Source organism: Leucopleurus acutus (genome assembly GCF_964270905.1).
Source record: "Leucopleurus acutus genome assembly, chromosome: 5".
In the NCBI taxonomy this organism is placed as follows: domain Eukaryota; kingdom Metazoa; phylum Chordata; class Mammalia; order Artiodactyla; family Delphinidae; genus Leucopleurus; species Leucopleurus acutus.
In genome coordinates, this window is record NC_139147.1 from 76156563 (window position 1) to 76180360 (window position 23798).

At 36.3% G+C, this 23798-nt stretch overlaps 1 protein-coding gene across 2 annotated transcripts in view; it reads left to right on the forward strand.

Annotated features, from left to right (window-relative positions):
* Positions 1-23798, forward strand: part of FGF12 (fibroblast growth factor 12) — a gene marked incomplete at both ends in the record, with an annotated part of 353542 nt that overhangs the window by 153080 nt on the left and 176664 nt on the right. For both annotated transcript variants that reach the window (XM_082840461.1, XM_082840460.1), the window contains one exon: positions 4294-4404. In XM_082840461.1, the coding sequence (XP_082696587.1) occupies positions 4294-4404 (111 nt within the window). The remainder of the gene's footprint in view (positions 1-4293; positions 4405-23798) is intronic.

Below are 23798 nucleotides of genomic sequence, written 5' to 3' on the forward strand. Positions count from 1 at the left end.
AGAAAATCTAGCAGTATTTGCTCTACTACTTCAGAGTACAAAAGGGAACAAACTAAACCAATGTCTTACCATCATCAAATAATATAGCCATTGCTTCATAAAAAAATGAAAAAATAATGGAAAAACATAATCTTCGAATCAAGGAGAGTCCTATAAATTGAAAATAAAATTAGCTTAATAAAAAACTTACTCTGTTGGCCATATTTTTCTTACTTCACTGTTTACCTGTGAACATTTGTTGAGAATAGGCACTTACCTGCGTGTCAGCATTTGCAAAACTCTGCTGTACATTATGCCTATACCAGATTCTGCATCATTCCCAAAGTCTGCCATGCTGTTTTCTCCTCATCCATTGTTTTTCTGGAATGGCCTTCCTCTGGTTTCTTTGCCTATGAAAATGCTATTCACTCCTCAAGTGACAGGTGAGGTGCCTTCATCTAACTTCGAGACAGAATTAGTCCCTTGCTCCTTGTGACATCACGTCACTTTGCTTCCATTCATCATTTAACAGCTATCTCCCACTATGTATACGTATGTTTCATGCATTAGACTGGGTGCTCCCTGAGGACAGCACAGGTTTTATTAATCTGTTAGATGCCTAAGCATGGTCTGAAAAATAAAAAGCGTGTTTTGTTGAATGCACTCAGGATGCTAGATATCCCAAAAAGTGGTCTCATTTTTTTTAAACCCCTTTCTTTAAAATACAACAAAACATTTTTTTCCCCCCAATTATAAAAGTGATCCTCCCTTATGATAGACAAGCCTTCCTGGTGGAGGTGATCTTGAGCTGAGCCTGGAAAGGTTGATAGGATTTGATAATAATAAAGGTATAGGCCTGTCAGGCAGGCTATACTGCTTTCCATGACACATCCTAGGTTCAGGGCATTTGTTTAATAGATGGTCAGGGCTCCTTTGAAACAGCTATAGTGTAAAACATTCGCTTTCATAGATCATCACATAATTAAAACTCAGACTCTGAGCTTGTTCTGCTCTGCTCTTGGGTGGTGGGGCTTGGTGAACAGCCGTATGCTCATTATCTTGAACAGGAGTTACCAACCTGAATTCCCAGGGTCCCAACAGGGGGATAGCTTCACCGTAGCAAAAGGAGTGTTTAATTACAGCTACAGAAAGTGGAGCATGAAAAAAAAACCAAACAGTCATTTTCAGGCTTTAATGATTCAGCTGCCATGCATCTCATTACCTATCAAAACATGACTTCTTAAAGTGACCTTATCAAGTTTATTAGAGATAAAGTATGAATTATATGACAGTTGTTCCTTTCCTTCCTTCTATCCTTTTCTATCCTCTACTCTTAATCTTTTGGTTACTTTAGTGACTTTACAAGCTCAATATTTTACTAAAACATGAATCAGCAAAGTCTATTTGTAAAATACTTCCTTTGGTTTACTTACACTGTTTCCTCAATTTTCAGGGTTGAAAAATTAGACCTTAATTAGGATTTATATTTTTATGGTTTTTTTATTTCATATTATCACATTTATTTATTCATCTGAAATTCTAAATTATTATAGTTAGCGTAGAAATTATGTTTTCCCATTACACAGATAGGAAAACAGCCTCAGATACTAAGTGACTTGCTCAGGACCCCACAGCAACTGTGGTTCAAAGCTGGGTCTCCTGATTGCACATCTAGAGCTGAACGTACCACATTAGCATCTGCCTGTCAACCACTTAGCCTTGTGGCAGAGGCTCACACATTCTTTTATTTCTCCTAATTATAAAAGTGACCCACACTTATGATAGCCAAGTCTTCCTGAGAAGGTGATCTGGAACTAAGCCTGGGAAGGTTGGTAGGGCTTAACAAATGGTAGGGGTACAGGATATTTTTTTGCAGTGTGGTTAACTAGCTACATGCTTCTCTGACATGTCCCTTGGGGGTCAGGGGCATGGAGACAACACATTGAGAATGAATCCATGCCTTGATTTCTGGCACTACTTAGAGCAGAAGATTCTCAAATCAAAGAGACTTTAAGTCAAAGGTGCTCAAATTATAAATACACTGAATTTATTTAACCACAGTAATAATACATAGTTATCAATCAGAATGCCTAATTTCCAGTTTAGTTCTTTTTTTAATACCCTACTTCCTCATTACCAGTTTTCTTGGCAACTTTTCTTCTTCTTAGGACTGCTTTGAAGAAGACATGTTTATATAGGCATTGCCTCAAACTCCCAAGTACGTGTGATCTAGTCATATGTGCAAAAGACATATGTCATAGGGAGCAGATCCATTCCCAAAGAGTTTATTGCATTGAATCCTTATCTAGAACTCTTATCTAGACTCAAACATCAATAAATATGTTTAGTTTAACACACAGTACTTAGCATATTGCCTGCCCAATAAAAGAGGTTCTGAGTAAATATTGATTTAATAAATTGGTGAAGGAATGACACTGTCAGTTGAAATTCATTGATTGTCCTTTTGAGGATAACACATAACTACTTCACCAGTCATATGATTTCTATCCTTGCCTCAATTTTTATCACCAGAAGCAGCATTTTTCTTTTTCTACTAATTTTTATGAAATAGGGCTATAAACGTGATAGAGTAGTCTAATTTTTGCCCAAAACTGAAGGAGAGACAAAGATGGTGGTGATGTACCGGTCAGAATGGCCATCATCAAAAAATCTACAAACAATAAATGCTGGAGAGGGTGTGGAGAAAAGGGAACCCTCTTGCACTGTTGGGGGGAATGTAAATTGATACAGCCACTATGGAGAACAGTATGGAGGTTCCTTAAAAAACTAAAAATAGAACTACCATATGACCCAGCAATCCCACTACTGGGCATATACCCTGAGAAAACTATAATTCAAAAAGAGTCATGTAACACAATTTTCATTGCAGCACTATTTACAATAGCCAGGACATGGAAGCAACCTAAGTGTCCATCAACAGATGAATGGATAAAGAAGATGTGGCACATATATACAATGGAATATTACTCAGCCATAAAAAGAAACAAAACTGAGTTATTTGGAGTGAGGTGGATGGACCTAGAGTCTGTCATACAGAGTGAAGTAAGTCAGAAAGAGAAAAACGAATACCGTATGCTAACATATATATATGGAATCTAAAAAAAAAAAAAAAAAGGTTCTGAAGAACCTAGGGGCAGGACAGAAATAAAGACGCAGACGTAGAGAATGGACTTGAGGACACCGGGAGGGGGAAGGGTAAGCTGGGACGAAGTGAGAGAGCAGCATGGACATATATACACTCCCAAATGGAAAGTAGATAGTTAGTGGGAAGCAGCCGCATGGCACAGGGAGATCAGTTCGGTGCTTTATGACCACCTAGAGGGATGGGATAGGGAGGATGGGAGGGAGACGCAAGAGGGAGGAGATATGGGGATATATGTATATGTATGGCTGATTCACTATGTTATAAAGCAGAAAGTAACACACCATTGTAAAGCAATTATACTCCAATAAAGATGTTAAAAAAAAAAAAGAATGGTGGTAATTCTGTAGATAATAGATTGTTGCTGGCAGCTAGTACCACAGTGAGAAAGCTTTAAATATTTATGTTAGCTGCTATACAAAAATTCAAATGTGGTATACAAAGATCAGTTTGATGGTATTAGTGTGTAGGGTGTTTTTAAAAGCTGAAGACCACTTCTGGTTTGAAATACAGAAATATGCATGGCTTGATCTTTTTGCGTGTGCTGGAAAAATGACTTCTGTAGTATTGGGGCTCACTCGGATGAAGTATTTACTGAAGGTGAAATCTGTTTCTACATACTTTCCAGTGACATCTCATGGCCATGGGGGTTTGGCTTTTTCCTGTGGTTCTCAACCAAGCCTGAATTTGATCAGAATTTCAAAACTCAGGAAGCATAGATAGAGAGTTGTCATTCAGCAGAAATAGAAGTCTTCCCGGAATTGACTGTGACTGCTGAAAGCTTAGCAATTACACTGGCTGTTTGGTCTGAACAGTGATTCTGGAATGGGACCACAAACTTAGTGGCATCTTGCAGGCAGACACTAGATGCAGGAGGGAGAGACATCATTCATTTTTTTAGCACATCTCTGTATTTTCTAATCATAATTAGCTGTTATTCATTTACATTTGGTTTACTGTTGCAGAGATTTATTGATCTGCCTCTAGAAAGAAAAAAAAGTACAGATATGTTACTAAAATGCCTTCTTTTCAAATAGTTATTTCAATATTTAAACCATTGACATTTATGCATTTACTTCAGGAATGTTTTTGACAATTTGCAAGTGTGTATTAAAAAAAAATTTCAATAATCATCTCATTTTGTTCTGCAGAACCCCAGCTGAAAGGAATTGTGACAAGGTTATTCAGCCAGCAGGGATATTTCCTGCAGATGCACCCAGATGGTACCATTGATGGGACCAAGGACGAAAACAGTGACTACAGTAAGGCATATTAGCTTCTTGCAATCTAATTACAATCAAATGTATGGCCCAGTGTATCTTAGACTTAAAGCATGGCCAGGCTACCTTTGGAACTATTGAACTACTAGTAAGCTGGTGTCTTTTCCTTTATCCTTCTTGCTATGATTCCCTATAGCCAGGAGACCGTAAGGGACAGAGATTATGTACTCAATAAGAAGGTAGGAGGCTTGAAGGAGTTCTGACTGGTCAGTGGACAAGAATTTCCTCTCATCCCACTGTTTGTAGTCAGGATGATGTTAAGTATTCATAGAAGCAAGGCAGACCCTCCAGCACAAAATGGTATTTTAATCCTGGAACCAAACAGTACACATGTTATAGTAATTGTTAGAACATCATTTCTGGAAGACCAAAGTTACTTCTCAAGGTAAACATTGAATATATACCTATGTATATTATATGTTATTTTATTTTGATTGAAGACAAAATTATTGATTTAAAAAGGAAAATATATTAAAATATTATGATAACAGATAATGAAGACTGGTAGAACTGCAATTTTGTTTATAGTTTTTTGAGATAAAATGCAAACATTAAAAGATTATTGATAATATCCCTGGAAATAATGTTTAAGTAATTTAACTATATAGGTGACAAGTTTGATAACTAAACAAATCATCAAGGTCAGAGAGAGTATGAAGAATTTTGATTGCAAAGCCTCAGAGCCAAGAATGATCACTTTCATCATATCTTTCAGTTTCTGAATAATCGTGTACAGATACCTGGGGGGAAATTCGTGTTATTCTAAAATTATACAGGGCATCATATTGTTTCCCAAAGTTTGTCTGTATTCCCTGCTAGATCTTTAGTACTAGTCACATAGTAAATGCTCATTAAATCTATATCCAATTGAGTTGTCTTCTGATGGAGGTGATTTTGTGGTTAGACTGACATTCTACCCAATTGCATAAGATAATCTAAGAAGTCTGATATTTTACGGTGAACTGTCTTTTACATTAAAAATAAAGATCTCAGGAAAGATCTACAATCCCTAGAGTGTGAAAATGCTCTTGTCCACCCCTTCTAAATTATTCTTTGTTCACTTAATGTTACACATTACAAAATACGAATTACAATAAAGATCTTATTATAAAGAATTTCATCCCATTTTCTGCCAAGTAGGTGATTAGCTTATTGTGGTTTGCATTGTTGGTTTATGTTTGTGGGAATGCATTCTTTAAATGATTTAAGGTTTAACTGAGTACAGAAGAATGAGGATGCTTTCCTCTCCATGTAGAATTTTCATTATTGCATGTGAACTTGAATTCAGATTTAGTGAAGCTACAAGTATAGGTGGAAAGAATCAAGGATGTGGCTTAGCTGTGTCACCCGTACTATCTCTGGGGTATCCCTTGTTTTGGCTTCTTTTTCTATAAATTGATGTGGCTGGAGATGATAATATTAATATCCTTTGTCAGACAGAACCATCCACCCAACTTAAAAAAAAGACTGAAAAATTATAAGTTGGTGAACATAGATTCAGTCCTCAAGTGAGCCAAATACCCGTAGCCACAGGATACAGCTGTTACCTAGACAGCTGTTCTATGGATCTGTGACGTTTATCACGGGGCAGTGGCAGAGAGGTGAGGGTGAAAGAGTGGGGTCAACCAACAAAATACCTTCCTTCAGTGTTTTTAGAAAAATAATTGAAAGTGCTTTCTCTGCAGATGCTGGGTCAATGGCTAATATAGATCTACAACCACATATAAATATACACACATATGCATAATATATATACGTATATATAGAGGCGTTACGCATAACACACATACTGAGGGTGCTACATTTTGTCAGAAACTTTTAGAAACTGTCTGAATTCACAACTTTAAAATATCTTATTTTCTATTAAGACAAACTACTGCATACATTTATTGATATGTTGGTATTAAAAGGAGTTTAAATATACAAAATAATAAGACTTAGATAAGTTCATCTGGATATCCAACCCCTGGCTTAAAATTTAGTTAAAAATATCAATACAGTTGAAACCCTTGTGTGCTCTTTCTGGTGGAATCCTGCTTTTCCCTTCAGTACCAGACATAACAACTATCTTGAATTTGACATTTTTTATTTCTGTGCAGTTTTATAAATACATTTTTTCGTATATACATATATATGCATATACTTACATCCGTCATAACATCATTTTGCATGTTTTTAAACTTTTTATAAGAGGAACATTACTATATATAACTTTTATGTATTTTTCTTCCCCAGTATTTTGGTTGTGAGATGCATATATGGTGATATATTTGCTTTATATTATTCATTTTCATTTTTGTAAAGTATCCCATTGCATGAACATACCCAAATATATTTATCCATTCTCTTTTGGGTGGATAATTATCATTTCTGTTTTAAGGCAATTACAAATAGTGCTGCTAAAATATTTCTTGTACGTGTTGAAGAGGCCTTCGCTGACCATCCTTAATAAAACTAAACATTTCACCTTGACCTATTCTGATACCCTAGTATTTTTTTTCTAGTCATAGCTCCTATGATGACCTGATATGCATATTGTTGCAGTTTATTTGTTTATTTTTGATCTTCCTAGCAGGAGAATGTTTCATGAGTGAAGAGATTTTGTTTTTATCTTTGATGTATCTTTATTATTTTTTTTCACATCTTTGTTGGAGTATAAATGCTTTACAATGTTGTGTTAGTTTCTGCTGTACAACAAAGTGAATCAGCTATATGTATACATATATCCCCATATCTCCTCCCTCTTGTGTCTCCCTCCCACCCTCCCTATCCCACCCCTCTAGGTCATCACAGAGCCTGCAGTTGATCTCCCTGTGCTATGCAGCAGCTTCCCACTAGCCATCCATTATACATTTGTGTCTTTAGAACCTAGAATGATCATTAGTACATAGTAAGCACTCAACAAAAATCAAAACGAATGAATGAATGTGTCCTTGTGCATGTGTAAAAGTTTCTCTAGATCATTGGCTAAATATTCTATCCACCTAAATATTTTTAACATTTCCTGTTGAAATAATATTAAACTTCAGAAAAATTACAAAATAATACAGGAAATTTCTGTGTACTCTTCACCCAGCTTCCCCTAATGGGTACCACTTTTATGTAACAACAGCACAATTATCAAAGCCAGGAAATTAACCTTGGTACAATACTATAAATTGAGCTATAGACTTTATTCAGGTTTTGCCAGTTTTTTGACTAATGTACTTTCTTCTGATCCCCCCACACGTATTTTAATTAAAAATATCCCATGAAAACAAATAATTTTTATTTTTACATTTTCTGAGTGTGGATTGAGATAAAAATATCAGAGAAGGATTTAAATTCTACTCATGTTTTTTAATAGAAAATTATAAACCTCTAAGTTGTTAAAATGCCTTTTCTTTCTCTACTTTGTGTGGGCAGGAGTAAAAGCATTTGATTGTTTGGAAAAAAAATCTTGTTACTATGAGCATCTGTCAGAAGTGTGCTGTTTGGTTCAGTAGACATCATTAGGTCCAGCCAACCTTACCATAGTATCTTGGATTGAATTGATAGGACACCTGTTCTTTTGTTCATGAAGAAAAGACTAATTACATGTAATTGAGTACAAAACCAAATGGGTTTGTCAGCAGCAACAGATACAAATCTCTGCAAGTGTAATGATACCAAAGATGCAAAACAGTGTTGGAACACTGACACAAAAAAGACAACAGCAGTTTGGAGAGTATTAATAGGAACATTTTACATAAAATTAGAAAGGTAATTATTCTGCTCCACCAGTTTCCATAGGAGAAGATACATTTGAAGAGGTCAAACATGCTGGGGTGAAAACAATTAAGATATGCAAATGCATTGTTGCCTTTTTATCTGGACAAAAATATTAACAGCCATTTCACTGTGGCATGAGCTGCCTGACAAATGAATACAATGGTGAAACTGAAGATATTCAAGCAGGTGCTGCACTGGTACTTGTCGAGCGTTTATGAAAAAACCCCTTCAGTGTGGGAGGGGAAGAACATGGTGGTGGTTGAGATAGTTTCAGAACTCAGTGACTTTTAAGGTCTCCTTCAGTCTTGAGATTCATTTAAAAATTATTTTGAATAGATAAGTATATGGTACAGAATTGTAAAGGCACAAAAAAGGATATACAGTTGAAAAAGAGCAAAACAGTTCTGGACAGCCAAGAGCTGTCTCGGCACTACCAGCAGGCCAAATGTGAACAGTTTCACAGGACACCAAATCAGGCAAGGCCACCGTGACCATGATGGATCAGGACAAAAACAAGACCACTCTATAATCATATCTGAATGCAGACAAAAACAAGAAAGTTGTCCAAACTACAAAATGATCAAATATTGCTGTACCCTGCTTCATCACCAGGAACAGGATGTTGCTCTGTTCTTCTTGCCTTCTAGATAAGAATTATTAAGATAGCCAAGTATAGAATTACACCTGCATCCAAAGAGCATTCAACTTAGAATAAATCTGCTTTCTTTGAGCCCCCTTAAAAATCACTTAACATGAGACTAAATCCTGGAAGTCCTTTCTTACACCTTACTAAGACACCCCAGTTCTGCCATGGTGTATATTTTTCTTCCTCGCTGAGAGTCAGTGAACCCAACTTTGTTCAACCACAGATGTGTGGATGTGTTTCTTTGACTAGAAGATGTTAACATAGTCAAAAGCAATTTTCTGTCCCTCCCCTCTCTGCCACCTGGCCACATTTCTTCGTATTCTTCCGGATGCAGTCTGTGCATTAACATACACAATATTATATATCTGTATATGTCTCTCCCTCTCTCTCTCTCTCTCTCTCTCTCTCTATCTATCTTTCTAATCTTGTTCAGTACTTTTTCTTAACTTAAAATGTTGTATTTACAAGACTTTTCCATGTTAGGACATATTTAAATGGGATATTTTATTTAACCTAGTTTCCTCTTGAAGGACATTTCAGTTCTTTCTAATATTTTGCTGATACACACTATTCTATAAACAATATCCTTGTACAGAAGTCATTCTGCGTGTGTGCAACTATATTTAGAGGATGGATACTTAGAAGAGGAATTGTTGGGTCAAGGTTTTATGCTTTTATATTTTTGAAAGATAGCTATTTCCTCTCCACCATACAAATTTACACTTAGAGTGACTAGTCGTTTCCTTATCTTCTAGTCAACACAATGTGTTATCAGACTTTTGGTTCTTTGCTACCTAAAAACATAAACTTTAAGTTTTCTTATTATGAGTTAGGTTGAGCACTTGTTCATATAGTTTATGAGCCACCTGCACTTCTTTTCCTATAAAATGTCTGTTTATATTTGTTTCTATTAAGTGTCTGTTTTATCATTTGCAAGAAATCTGTTTATATTTTAAAAATCAGCTCACTGTTATGTGAGTTTCAAATATCTTTACTCATTTTGTTGTTTGCCTCTGAATTTTTTTGCAATGCCTTATTTTATTTTAAATAAGCTTTTATGCCCTCAGCTTTTCTTTCCTATTTAGAAGTGTACTCATTCCAAGATTATAAAAAAAAACCTCCCATGTTTTAGTAAGGAATTGTTTCATTTTTATACTTCATATTTAATTAATCTAGAATTTTATTTCTTGACTTTTGACTCTAGACCTCTAATATTTTGTGTTCCTAACTACCAGTTTTAAGTACAAATACAGTTTCTTCAGATTTTATGAATGTATTAAATTCTCCATGAGTTCAGCATTAAAAATATATATTTCAACAAGGCCTATATCTGAGTTTCAGAAATCCAATTGGAAATTTAAAAATTGAGTCATCCAGCTATGTTTTCTATACAATACCAGACATATGATGTTTTGATACCACCAATCTCAAGTATATAGGCACAGCCAAAGCCAACAGAAGCTCTGTATTGCTAAACGATGAACAAAAACATGATCCAAATGGTTAGCTGGAGAAAATCATTAAGGACATAAGGGATGCTGCAAAGAATTATAAAGATGCTCTGTCTCCCTAACAAGGGGCCTTTGTTAGGTGAAAGAGATAACATGGAGTTCATCTCTTTCACCTACTCAGATGTACACATTATAGTAGTCATGGGTGAGCGAGGGCTACGCCATATCCAATTATAGGGATATTATTTTCTTCTAGTGTCTTCTATACTTTAAGAATATATCACAATTTGTATGCGTGAAGTCATACCTACAAGTTGGATGAAAAGAAAAAGAAATGCGTGCGTTATCCTGCTGATTTTCTTTAAGCAAGCTTATTTATATAATCTTGAGCAATACTTTGGTACATGGAATGTTGTTACCCTTACAGTGGCATGCCTTTTCAAAACAAAATTAATATTCAGCCTTAGCTTATGAATGCAGTTACCTCACTTGATTTTTTTAAAATAAAGAAAAAATATTGCCTTTTGACTTTCATAGCTAGAAGAAAAGTAATGGACACTTGTTAGAAATTTGTTTTTGTTGATTGTGTTTCAATTTTAAAGACTGTTCCTTCAAATAATATTTATGGAAAGCTTGAACAAGAACCAATTATTTCCTTGAATAGTTTGCCGATTCACATATGTTCATAAGGAAATAACTCCTCAGACTTTTTTTAACCTTGGCTTTGTACCTTTTTATGTCGTATATTTCCTTTCGACCCTAAGACTTCTGCCCTCATGTGCGCCTCTGTTTAGTAAAGTAAAACATGAGCCATTTGAAATTATCCTTTTTCCTAGTTGTGCTATGACTATTTATGGGCATATTGATAGGAAGTATACATATACATAGTGGTTAAGAATCTGATGGGAGCCACTTTACCAAGTGTATTCCTAGAACTAAGGACTGAGATTATCTTTAGTCTATTCCTGGCTCTGTGAGGTGACCAGTGCTTTGGTCTTGGGCAAGTCACATAAATTTTGTCAGATTTATACAATCTCTGGTTTTACAAAATGAGAGGAACAGAGAATCTCTAAGCTTTTTATAGCCTTTCCTTTAATTCTCATATAGAAGTAAATGTATGCTCAGAAAAACTGATCGACAGATTCCGTTTCCACAAATATCATTTGTTCTGAAAGGTATGTTACTGACAGGCAATCTTCAGTTGCAAATCCCTATGTGATATTCTCAAGGTGTATATGAAGATCTGGAGAGTCATACATACATATAAGTGATAGAGCCAGAATTGAATGCAGGCTATCTGACTTGAGGTTCTTTGCCTTGGAGTTAGTTATTTAATCTCTTCACATCTTACCTCCCTCATTTGTTAAGTAGGGATAATAATAGTACTTAGATCACAAGGTTGTTGTGTAGATTAAATGGGTGATTCATGAAAAATGCTTAAAATAATGCCGAAAACCTGGTTAAATGTTGTTGGTTGTTGTTGTTGTTATTCTCATCAGTCGGGGTAAGAGTCCTTGTTTGCAAGGAGCTTATAGACAGTGAGCATTTTAACAGAAGTAGAATTCTTACTGGTGGTAGCTGTTGTTATGTGAAAGAATTTAAAAGTGCTTAAGCTAGAGGGTCTGGAGCAGTACTCTAAGTTAGTGGTTCCTAAAGTGTGCAGTCCCTGGACCACCAGCATCAGCATCATCTGAAAACTCGTTAGAAGAACACATTCTTGAGGCTTGCCCTAGACGTGCTGAATCAGATAGAACCTCAGGGCTGGGGCTCAGCAGTGTGTGTTTTGACAAGCCCTCCGGATGATTCTGCTGCACTGCAGGAGGTATGAAGGGGCACGTTCCTCTGCACCCAAGATTTGGAGTGTTCACATTTGCTAATGAAGCAATCTCTGTCTTGGGACTGTCATACCTAGTTCTATGGGAACCTGATTCCTGATGTAATAGGGAAAGCATAGGTCTGTAGGTAGACTGAAAAGCATACTGAAATCCAGACTTTCTAGTATCTCAAACATGTGTGGAATCTGTTCCATTTTGATGTATTTCCTGGAGAGAGTCAGAGCTCAATTCTAGACAGGTTATGTGATCAAACACAGGTTTGGGGAATGATAGAAAAACGTATATAATGATATAAGTAAGTCTGTACCATATAGTTTTATGTCTTGGAGCTTTTACGCATGCTAATTCCTTTTGCTTGGAATGACTTCACCAATCTTACCACCTGATAGATCACTGTTACCCTTCAGAACCCTTCAAAGCTCTTATCTCCTTTGTCAGTGTGAAGCCTTCTCCAGCCATCCCCCTCAACTGCCACCCTCCCTCACACAAAACTCCACATTAATTACTCATTTCACTCTACTGTGTTTGAACCTCGTGTGTATATTTACAGTTGCAGAAGTCACATTGTACTGCATCTCCTTATCTGCATTTTTGTAGATGAGGAATAATGTCCTTATTTGCCCTTCTGCCTAGGACAGCAATGGATATTTTCCAAGATCCCGTACTGGGGCGCATGCAGATATGTTTCATTTAGCCGGCACACTTCAAAAAAAATCAGTGTATTTAAGCCGTGGATGCACCTACCTTCTCCCACATTTTCCTCCTAGCTGCCTGTGTCCTAAAGACTCTTGAGCTTGGGATACCTGTGGTTCTCCCTCAATGTTTATGAAATAAAAACGAAACAAAGCAAAAACAAACAAAAAACTTCAAAGGAAGAATATACACCACTTAAATGTCACCAATTATAAGGCAAAGTAGCTCGGGCTGTGAGTCAGATAACCTGGTTTCTAGTCTAGGTCCTGTCCCTAATTAGCTGTATGATCTTGTTTCAGTCATGTAAGCTCTCTGTTCCTTGGATTTCTATTCTGTAAAATGAGATTTTGGAAAAGATCATCTCCAATATTGCTGACAGATCTGAAACTTAGAAAGCCTATAAATTGGCAATAATTTTTGTTTTTACCTTTGAAACTTCCCTTTTAAACACATTACAAAAAATAGGCAAAATTGTGAGAACAGATAGTGCAATAATTTTTGCATTGAATTTGAAAACAGTAGTACATTTACTCTACCTTCAAAATATATACAGAATTTGACCACTTCTCAATACCCCAACTGTCACTACCTAGTCCAGGCTATTCTCATCTTCGGACTATTACTATAGTTTCCTAACTAATCTTGTGCTGGCGACTTTCCCCCTTCAGTCTAGTATCCACGCAGCAGCCAGAGTGACCCAGTTAAAATAGGTCAGATAAACTGACTTATCTGCTCAGTCTCTTTCACTACACACCACTAAGGGTAAAAGCCAAATTCATCCCGTGACCAATAAGGCTTTACATAATCCTGCCCATTATCTCCTGGCTGTTCTCTCTCCTCTTTCTTTTGACTAGTCTCCTAGCCGTTCCTTTAACACACCAATCATGCTCCTTCCTATCCCCATCTTCCAAAATGTTCTTCCTCCAAATATCTAAATAGCCCACTCCCTCATCTTCTTCATTCCCTCACTCAAAAGTGAAACCTTTTCTCATGGAGGACTTTTCTGATTCATATATGTGTATTTCAATTGCTGTCTTCAACATTTCACTCTCCCTTGGCAATTTGACTTATTTTTCACTCCACTTACCATTATGTAATATACTTATTTATTTATTTTATTTAAAAAGCATATTTATTTGTTTATTTGGTTGCACTGGGTCTTAGTTGTGGCAGGCGGGCTCCTTAGTTGCAGTTCGTGGGCTCCTTAGTTGCAGCATGCATGTGGGATCTAGTTCCCTGACCAGGGAACGAACCCAGGCCCCCTGCGTTGGGAGCGCAGAGTCTCAACCACTGTGCCACCAGGGAGGTCCCCTTATTTATTTTATCATCTCCCACCTCCAGTAAAATGTTCCCTACATATACCACACATTTAGCTCATTCATACTTGCTTATGTTTTTTTTTTCCAGTAATAATGTCATCCTCTAAAAATAAGATCAATTGCCTTTTGTCTTTGAGAACTTTTCCTGATGTTTTTAACTGGAAATCCTGCTTTTTCCTCTGCATACACAATATATCTCAAGGTTATTTTTGCACTTTAATCTGTATTGATGTATCTACTCTCTTTAACTTATAAGTTTCTTGAGGCCATTGACCATGTCTGCTTATCTCTATGTTGGCGTGTAACAGGGCCTTAATAATGGATAGTGACTTAATAATGGATATGGACAGCTTAATTCATAGTAACAATAGTATAATCAGACTACCATTTAAATTTAAAAGCTTAATTAGAGTATAAGCTCCACAGGGCAGGGAGCTTTGTCTTCATTTTCTACTGTTGTATCCCCAACACTTGGGATAGTGCCAGGCACATACTAGGTTTTCAATATTTGTTGAATAAATGAATAAAAGTCAGTTCTCAGAACAGCCTCATCAAAAATGAATATGATTTTGTCAAACAACACCTAGCTTGAAGGATTATTACAAATTAAATCACATTTGCTTTTTTTTTTCTTTTTTGAGAATGACAGTTTAAGAGACTTTAAAGGATGGATAAGGAAGTCATTTTCCATTATGAAAATAGGAGGAAAATTGAGTATGCTTAGCCTGGAAAAGTGAACTCCATAGCAATAATAGTAAAAGAAGACAGTTTTAAATAGATCTTCAAAGTGTTATGCAAATATATATTTATGGTGATAATTTCAGAGGCATCATTTTCTGAAAGTATGTAAATGGTATGTTTACGCAGAAGAGAGGGAGCCATTGCTTTTATTATTCAGCTAGGACCAGCAGCTAAATTTAAGCTTATGTTGCAGGAAAAAGAAAATATACACTCAGGTGCTTTAAGGGTAAGAAAAAAGGACAGCCAGGGGGTCTTGAGGTAGTGGAAAAGGGTATTAGAGTTGTGATGAATTAGAGATTATTAAAATCTCCCTGAAATTACCTGATTCTGAGGCTCTGGAAAGTGAGTTGATTTGCTCAAGACAGAGTAAGAAAAATTCAGTTCTACTATATCCATAACCTGTGTTCCTTTCTCTATATAAGTTATTGCTTGAGAGATTATACTGATTTACCTACAGTCTAAAACTTAATAGATTTTAATGAATGGAATTGGGATTTGTTATATATGGTTGGTTCAATTAGGCATTCAGTCTATGGCCTCCAACTAAACAAGGGATAAATTATAACTTTATTTTCATGTGGACCAATATTTTCCAGAGCATACTACCTATCCTGAAGTACGAAATAACTATGTATTTACAATGAGGAATTTGAAAAATAAAACGGTCACCTATGTGCCAAGCATTATTTCTTTTTATTTATTTATTTATTTATTTATGGCTGCATTGGGTCTTCATTGCTGTGCACAGGCTTCTCATTGCGGTGGCTTCTCTTATGGCCGAGCACGGTCTCTAGGCATGTGGACTCCAGTAGTTGTGGCACACTGGCTCAGTAGTTGTGGCTCACCAGCTCTAGAGCACAGGCTCAGTAGTTGTGGCACACGGGCTTAGTTTCTGCACGGCATGTGGGATCTTCCCGGACCAGGGCTCGAACCCGTGTCCCCTGCGTTGGCAGATGGATTCTTAACCACTGAGCCACCAGGGAAACCCCAAGCATTATTTCTTAATGTATGAGTTTGGGCCACATTAGATAATAATAGGTAATGTTTACTGAGTACTTGCTAAAGTGTCTAGTACAAGTATGAAAATTTTATAAATTTTACTTGTTTAAGTATTATAACCATCCTATAAAGGGGATACTGTAATCATTCCTACTTTGAAGATCAGTAAACTGAGGCATAGGAAGTTTGAATAATTAATCCATGGTCACGCTGATATTAAAAGGTAGACCCAGGATTTGAGCTCAGTGAGTTTAGTTCCAGAGTTAATGCCTTTACCATTTTATGCTGAATACCTAATTTATCTTTCCTCATTAATATTTCCTAGTGCATTAAAAATCATACCACTGCATTCTTCTCACAACACTTTAAAAAAGTATTACGAAGGGGATATGACTTACTTATAAAATATTATGGTGGTTTGCTGGCTAAACATTGAACTTGAGAGGATTTTTCTTCAATATGTTCAACATATTTCAACTATAAATTAAAATTTTTTTGAAATAGTAAACCATTATACAATAATTTCAAAGATCTTAAATAATCTGGTTGCCTTTTAACTATATCTGACTGGGGAAGTTTGAGGTGTGTAGGCTGTGTGTGTTTGTGTGTGTATATATATTTCCATGTATTATTCAGTAGCCTAGATAGATAGAGTGGTACTGAGTAGGCATCCTGCCAGGATCTAGTGAAGTTGCACTTAGTACATCTGCTTTCCCTGACACTGAGACAGAATGTGGAGCACACACCCATGTCAAAATATGTCTGTATAACATTACTAGGCCCACTCCATAGTATTATAATTGAATTTTTTTAAATGTCCTAAAGAAAGCCTCTCTTTGCTTCCTCTTACTTAGATATTGGCAGAGACATCATTTTTATTGTTGCTTTTGTATGTTCCAGGGATCAGTCCTGATATGTGGAAAAGCAGTGTGGTGTTGTGCACAGTCCATAGGATTTCAGAGACAGACAGTTATGGATATTAATGTGCATTTCTCCATTTAACAGCTGCATAAACTTGGGCAATTTGCTTAGCACTTTGAAACCATAGCTTGTCATCTGCAAAATGGGAATTATACGTAAAGACTTCAAGTATGTAATATCAAATTTACCCTCTTGAAAGGAAGTGCTTTGGAAAGTCTAGAGAGGAGAAATCTATGCTACCTGAAGTATGATCCAGAGTAATTTCAGAGAAAATGTAGGACTTGAGCAGAGCTTTGAGGAACTGTGTAACAGCCTTTTTGGAACCTCATCTACAGTTTCATTGCTCATCTAGGTCCTGGACCCAGCCTTCCCATCTTTGGGGGAATTTGATCAAAGTCTAATTTAAATAGGATTAAACCCCACTGTACTTGGAATTTCCCTCAGGGGTGAGGGCAGTGGAATGAATCCAGTTACATATCTGTCCTCAGTCCTTGGATTCTTCTGATAATCTGAGAAGGGAAAGTCCTATTAAGATGCAAGGGAAGACAGTCCACCTCCCACCTATATCCAAGTCCTCTAGAACAATGACTCCAAAATTTTTGCACATTAGAATCACCTCGATAGCTTTTATAAAACTTGAGGCCCAGATCAATAAAGTCAGAATCTCTGAGGATGGAACCCAGGCATCAGTATTCATTTAAAATCACACAGATGATTCCAAAGTGCACTCAAGTGTAAGAACAGTGATTTCTTCTAGAAAATTGCTTCTTATAATTTAGTCTGCATTAGAATCACCTGGAGGACTTGTTAAACTACTGATCTGTGTGATTCAGTAGGTCTGGAGGAAGGGCCAGAGTGTTTGTGTTTCTAACATGTTCACAAGACCACACTTTGAGAACCACTCTCTAGAGCAGTACTTCTCAAACCTCAAGTGCATAGTGATCATCTAGGGATCTTGTTGAACCGCAAATTTTGATTAAGTGGATCTTGGATGGGACTTGAGATTCTGCCTTTCTGATAGGCTGTAGGAGATGCCAATACTGGCCACACCTACCTTTGGTCTATGGACTGGTAAGATTTGCTACGCAATGACATCACCTGGGAGCTTGTTAGAACCACTTCAGACCTATTGAATATGAAATTGCTTTTTAACAATGCTGCATGTTAGAATCATCTGAAGTGGTTAAAAAATACTGGTGCCTAGGTTTAATTCTGAAGACTTCTATTCAATTGGCGTGGGTATGGACAGGGCATCAGACTTTTAATAAAAGAAAAGCAAATTCCTCCAAAGGTTGTAATATGCAGCAAAAATGTTTGAGACAGAGTTATACAATAAGATATTTGTTTTAAATACAGTGCAAATCATTGCTGTCCTGGTATGGAATATTCCATGATATTTTATTGTAAAAGGAGGCCCTCGAGATGGAGATGACAAATAAATGGCCCCTCCTGGGTCTACAACAGATGTCAATAAATTCTCACAACATTTCTTGCGGCCGAGCCTCAAATGACTTCATAAGACATAGCTTCAGGCAGCTACAAAAAAAATGACTGGAGTTTCATGGATGCCTGCCGTGCACCTGCCTCATCTTCATTAACTCCAACATACTGAGGGCCAACTGGGTTCTAGTTACTGGGTTACAAAGATGACTGCAGTATAATTTCTGCTTTCTAGCTGCTCCCAGGATAGTAGACGAGGTTGAACGTGTATGTAAAACAAAATTTAATAATGCAAGGTAGCACTGGTACTGCCAAATGATTAGAAAATCACCAGATTCCGGAGATGGGAGCAATCCCCAAAAGCCGTAGTGCTCAGAGAAGGTGGATTTTAAACTGAATCTTGAAGAAGAGGAACAAAATATGTAAGCTAAGATTAGGAGAACTGCATTTCAGATAAGGAGGCACAAAATCACCTAGTGGAGAAAGTTCCTGCCATGTTGGGGAAAACTGAGCTAATTTGGATGAAGCAAAGAGATTACATGGACGTGTCAAAGGGACCATATTTTAGAGTGCCTTAACTGACACATAGGGGAGTTTAAAGTTTACCTTTTAGGATGTGGGGGACCAATGAAAGTTACTGAACATTGCAATAGAGTAATAGGTGAAATGTGGTGGGATTATAGTAGTGATGGGCTAAAAGAGATTTTAAGATAGAGAAGAGTAACGACAGAATCATCATCTTATTTTTCAAATTTTTTCCTCTATTTCTAAAAATATCTTAACACATTTATTTCTATAGAGCCACTTAATAGTTTTGGAATGAATATACATATACCACATATATATATATTCATTGGGATCAGTAAATATAACATTTGAGTGTCAATGACAACGTAAATTGAATGGAATCATGAATGTTTCCTTTGTGCCTTTTCACACTTTAAATATATAATTGCTCATCAATATTACATGCATAAATTGTCAAAAGTGCTTTCTTGTTTTGGTAATTAGTGATAATGAAATGTAAAGCTTTGGTTGAACATACCTAAACCATCTCAAGCAAGTTAACTTGTGTTGTCCGTGTGTAATTTTGATTAAAAACTAAAGGTTTTATATTTTCTGGGTGGGGCATTTCTGCTTGGCTGCAAAAATTCTTTTAAGGCTTCCAAATTTATTTATTATAGTTTCATTTTTTTCTTACTTTCTTTACAACTATTTAGGTTGTGGTTACTAGAAGTTCTCTTATATTTCTTAAGGGCAACAGTATTATATAGCCTTACAGCCCTCAGCACCTAAGTGTACCTTCCTTGGCTGACTTCATGACTCCGGCAAAACCACATTTTTGAGCTGAATTCAGTGCCCCCATATGTAAAGATGGAGGCAGAGTACACGTGTGCAGTTATTTTTTTCTATTTTAGACTTTCATGATCATGATGGCAGGTACCATGCCTTTTACACCACTGCAGTGCCTGGAATACAGGTGATGAATTCATGAATAAACCTAATAGGCCATAGTGTCAGTTTTGGCAACATAGTGTTTGATGGAAGATTTGTAGAAGATACAAATCTAAAATCTTCAAAACGTGCCGAGATTTCTTGGAGGATGTTTTTACCCATTGATCTTATGGAGTGACACCTGTTCTGTTCACTGAATTCTTCAAATGGAATGTGAGATGAGTCTTCTGTATAAGACAAATAGTTTGCAGCAGATGAGTGATGACAGGCATTTGCTTTCATTATCAATAGTGATATGCTTCATTTTCCACCTTAATGAAAAAAAGAATCACATTGAATTGACTTGTTAATTATGCAAGTTTTTGAACATCTTTGAAGTAACACAGGAAAGGTAATACGATAATATCAGGATTAAAAGCCAGTGGTGGCATTTCTACCAAAGCTAAGGCAAATATTTCTACTAGCTCCTGTCAAAGAAAGGGATCATCATGTTGTTCATTTTCACTAAGTTGAAAATCCGCAATGTTTGCTATCAGCCAATGCTTGGAAGAAAAAATTTAAGTTTCTAAGCCCCAAACTACTAATCAGTTCCATAAGTCAGTAAGTTCAGTGGGCAAAATAAGTCAGACAGTTGAACTACTGGACCAATTGTTTACAAAATAAGGCACGCTGACTGAAAGCACTGAATCAACATAGGCTAAAGTATGTCAATTTTTACATTTTATTTTAAATATATGGTTATTTTAGCTTACTGGATCTTACATATATAAAATGAAATACATTTTTTTTCTCCCATGACATTTTAAGAAGTTTAAGTTAAATTATGAGATAGTGATGACCCAGGCGTCCATGACCCTTGCCCCTATTACGAAAGCTCTAGATTTGGAGGTTTAATAACAACGCCATTACCAATACCAATAATACCTTGTATTTTACTTTTATAGTTTAATAGCAAGTTTTTAAGAAAATTATTATCTTAATTGATTTGCATAGTAAGTCAGTGAAACATTCAGAGCAGACATGAAGGCTCAGGGAGGTTACGTTACTTCAAATCATCAAGGTCATAAAGCTGTCATGTTAGAACTAGGGCTCGTCAACTAGAGCTGTGCCTTTTGGACTGAAGTTTAGTCCTCGCCGTGGTCTTGTTTCCTTGACTTAAAGCTAAAGAAGTAGGGACAATTACATCTTTCCCTTAATTTCTGTAAGAAATGCTGTTTTCGAGGTTAAATTTGATGATCACAAGTATTTTAGCTTCTACTGTGCGATGCACTCTGGATGAAAAAGAAACATAATTTCATACTTTTGAAGAATTCCTACTTTGCAGGGAAACTCAGGCAAAGACATAAATATGAAAAAGCAATGTGATAAGTGCTGTGTATGGAATGCTGTGGAATTAGGATGAGTGAATAATTAATTTGTCTGAGTGAATACTCCCTTGTACCATAATTTAAGTAACTGCTTTTGTGTTGGAGGATTTAAGAGCTCAGACTATCTCCTAGTTTGCTGACTATTCAATAATAGCATTTTCCTATTGAAAATGGGGAGGGGAGGAGAATTGACCTTATTAAATGATAAATAAATGCCAGAAATAAATATTAATTTCATAACTAATGGAAAACCAGTTGAGTGACCTACAAAAATAATTGTAAATATTATAATTACACGTGTTATTGTAAGAGACTATAGGATTATAGGTGAAAATAACCTGGTACCAACTTAATTTTAGGTTAAGATTTTGTAGGATATGATATTACTTACACTCTAACAAAACATCTTTATTGAGAATATTTTGAAGTGTGGGAAATGGTATGAATTTTCAAGACAGTCTGATATTGAGAATGCACAGATTATAAACCCAAATATCTCTGTTTTATCTCAGTATCTTCCACTATAAATTTATTTGGGTTTTTAATGGGTCATAAAACGCGTCTTTTTCTCTGCACATTCTGCAAATTCAACCCAGTACTCTTTTATATCTGTACATTTTTACAAGCAATAAGAGTCTATCTTTAGAAGTTACTTGAGAGGATACTGGATTTACCTGTTGTAAAGAAGAATTTGTAATGAACTTTTCTCTCCCTCCCTCCCTATTTCTCTTCCTCTTCTCTTTCTTCTTTGCATCTTCTTTGGTTGTAACATTAAGTGCTTTCTGATGTGTTTTGGATTGTTACCTTTTTGTCACTGGGATAACTTGTATGGATAATAGGCAGATCAAAATTAAGTTGAATAAGAACACAGCACTTTTATTTCACTTAGCAGACAGACGAATACTGTATGATATCACTTATATGTGGAATGTAAAAAATAAACTAGTGAATATAACAACAACAAAAAACGAAACAGACTCACAGATATAGAGAACAAACTAGTGATTACTAGTGGGGAGACAGAAGCGGGGAGGGGCAAAATAGGGGTAGGGGATTAAGAGGTACAAACTACTAAGTATAAAATAAATCAGCTACAAGGAAGTATTGCACAATGCAAGGAACGTAGCCAGTATTTTGTAGTAACTATAAATGGAGTATAAACTTTAAAAATTGTGAATCACTATGTTGTATACCTATAACTTACATAATACTATACATCAACAAAAAAATGAAAAGTAAAGAAAAGGACCTAGCTCACAGAGTTGTTCCAAAAATTAAAAATTAAAAAAGAAAAGGACCTAGCCCACAGAGTTGTTCCAAAAAAAAAAAAAACAACAGCATTTCTTACAAAGTACTTTTTTCTAGTCCAATATAATTTTTTGAGATGTCCAGTATCTTGGTTGTAATAGATTCCCCCAAATCTTCCCTTCCTCTTCGTTTTCTCAAAAAGATGCATCACCCTACACATGCACACACACACCAGCCCTATGCATCCTATGCTCCTGCCCTCTCAAACTTTGTGTCATGCAGGTTTTCTGGCTTTCCCTTTAGATTCCATATTTAAATACATTCCATATGTGGTAAATATTATCTTTGATTTTTTCTTACATGCTTAAGTATGGAAATATGATCTAGAAAAGCTATGAATAAGCGAGCTTAAAGAGAAACCACTGCTGAATCATTTATTTATTTGGCAATTATTGAATAGTAGCTTCTAAGACCAAGATGCTTCTAAGACCTCGTTGCTAGGCAATGAGGATAATAAAAGTTTCCTGTGCCATCAGCTTGCCCACAGAATAGTGGGAGCCTCAGGGAGATTTACAGATGAAGGTGTATTCCTCAGGGACCATATCTGTTGAATATGTCACTATTTTCCTAGCCTAAGCATGCCATGTGACCTATACTAAGTGCTCAGTAAATATTTAAGGAAAGAATAAATGACTTTTGAATAGAGATATTTACAAGGAGTTGTCTGAGGGTTCTGCTAAGGCCGTGGAAACTTACTCCAAAGTTTTGGATGGCACTTTTCATTCCCTTCTTTTTTTACTTTGTACCCGCACTGCCCTCAAATTAGGGCTTTTTATATCCTGAAATAAAGCCAAATAGTCAATTTAGTTTATTTCTTTCTTTTTAAAATTTTATTTATTTATTTATTTTTGGCTGTGTTGGGTCTTCATTACTGTGCACAGGCTTTCTCTAGTTGCAGTGAGTGGGGGCTACTCGGCTACTCTTCATTGCGGTGCGCAGGCTTCTCATTGCGTTGGCCTCTCTTGTTGTGGAGCACAGGCTCTAGGCTCATGGGCTTCAGTAGCTGTGGCATGTGGGCTCAGTAGTTGTAGCTCACAGGCTCTAGAGCGCAGGCTCAGTAGTTGTGGTGCACGGGCTTAGTTGTTCCGCGGCATGTGGGATCCTCCCGGACCAGGGATCGAACCAATGTCCCCCGCATTGGCAGGCGGACTCCCAACTGCTGCACCACCAGGGAATTCCCTAGTTTATTTTTAAAATGACATTTTACATGTCAAAATGCCTAACATGATGCCTGAAAAATAAAGTAGGCATTGAAGGAGTATAATCTCTTCAGTTTTTCCTTTCTTATTAGTTTTTTCTTTCATTCTCTTCTTCCATTTAAATTTCAACCTGAGACTGACTTAAGTTTTGTAGGTCCTAAAACTTATACAATTTGGGGCATCCCCTTTGAAAAAATAAAAAATATATATAACAGTGAAATGAAACTTAGGTACAAAAATGAGTAGAGTGAG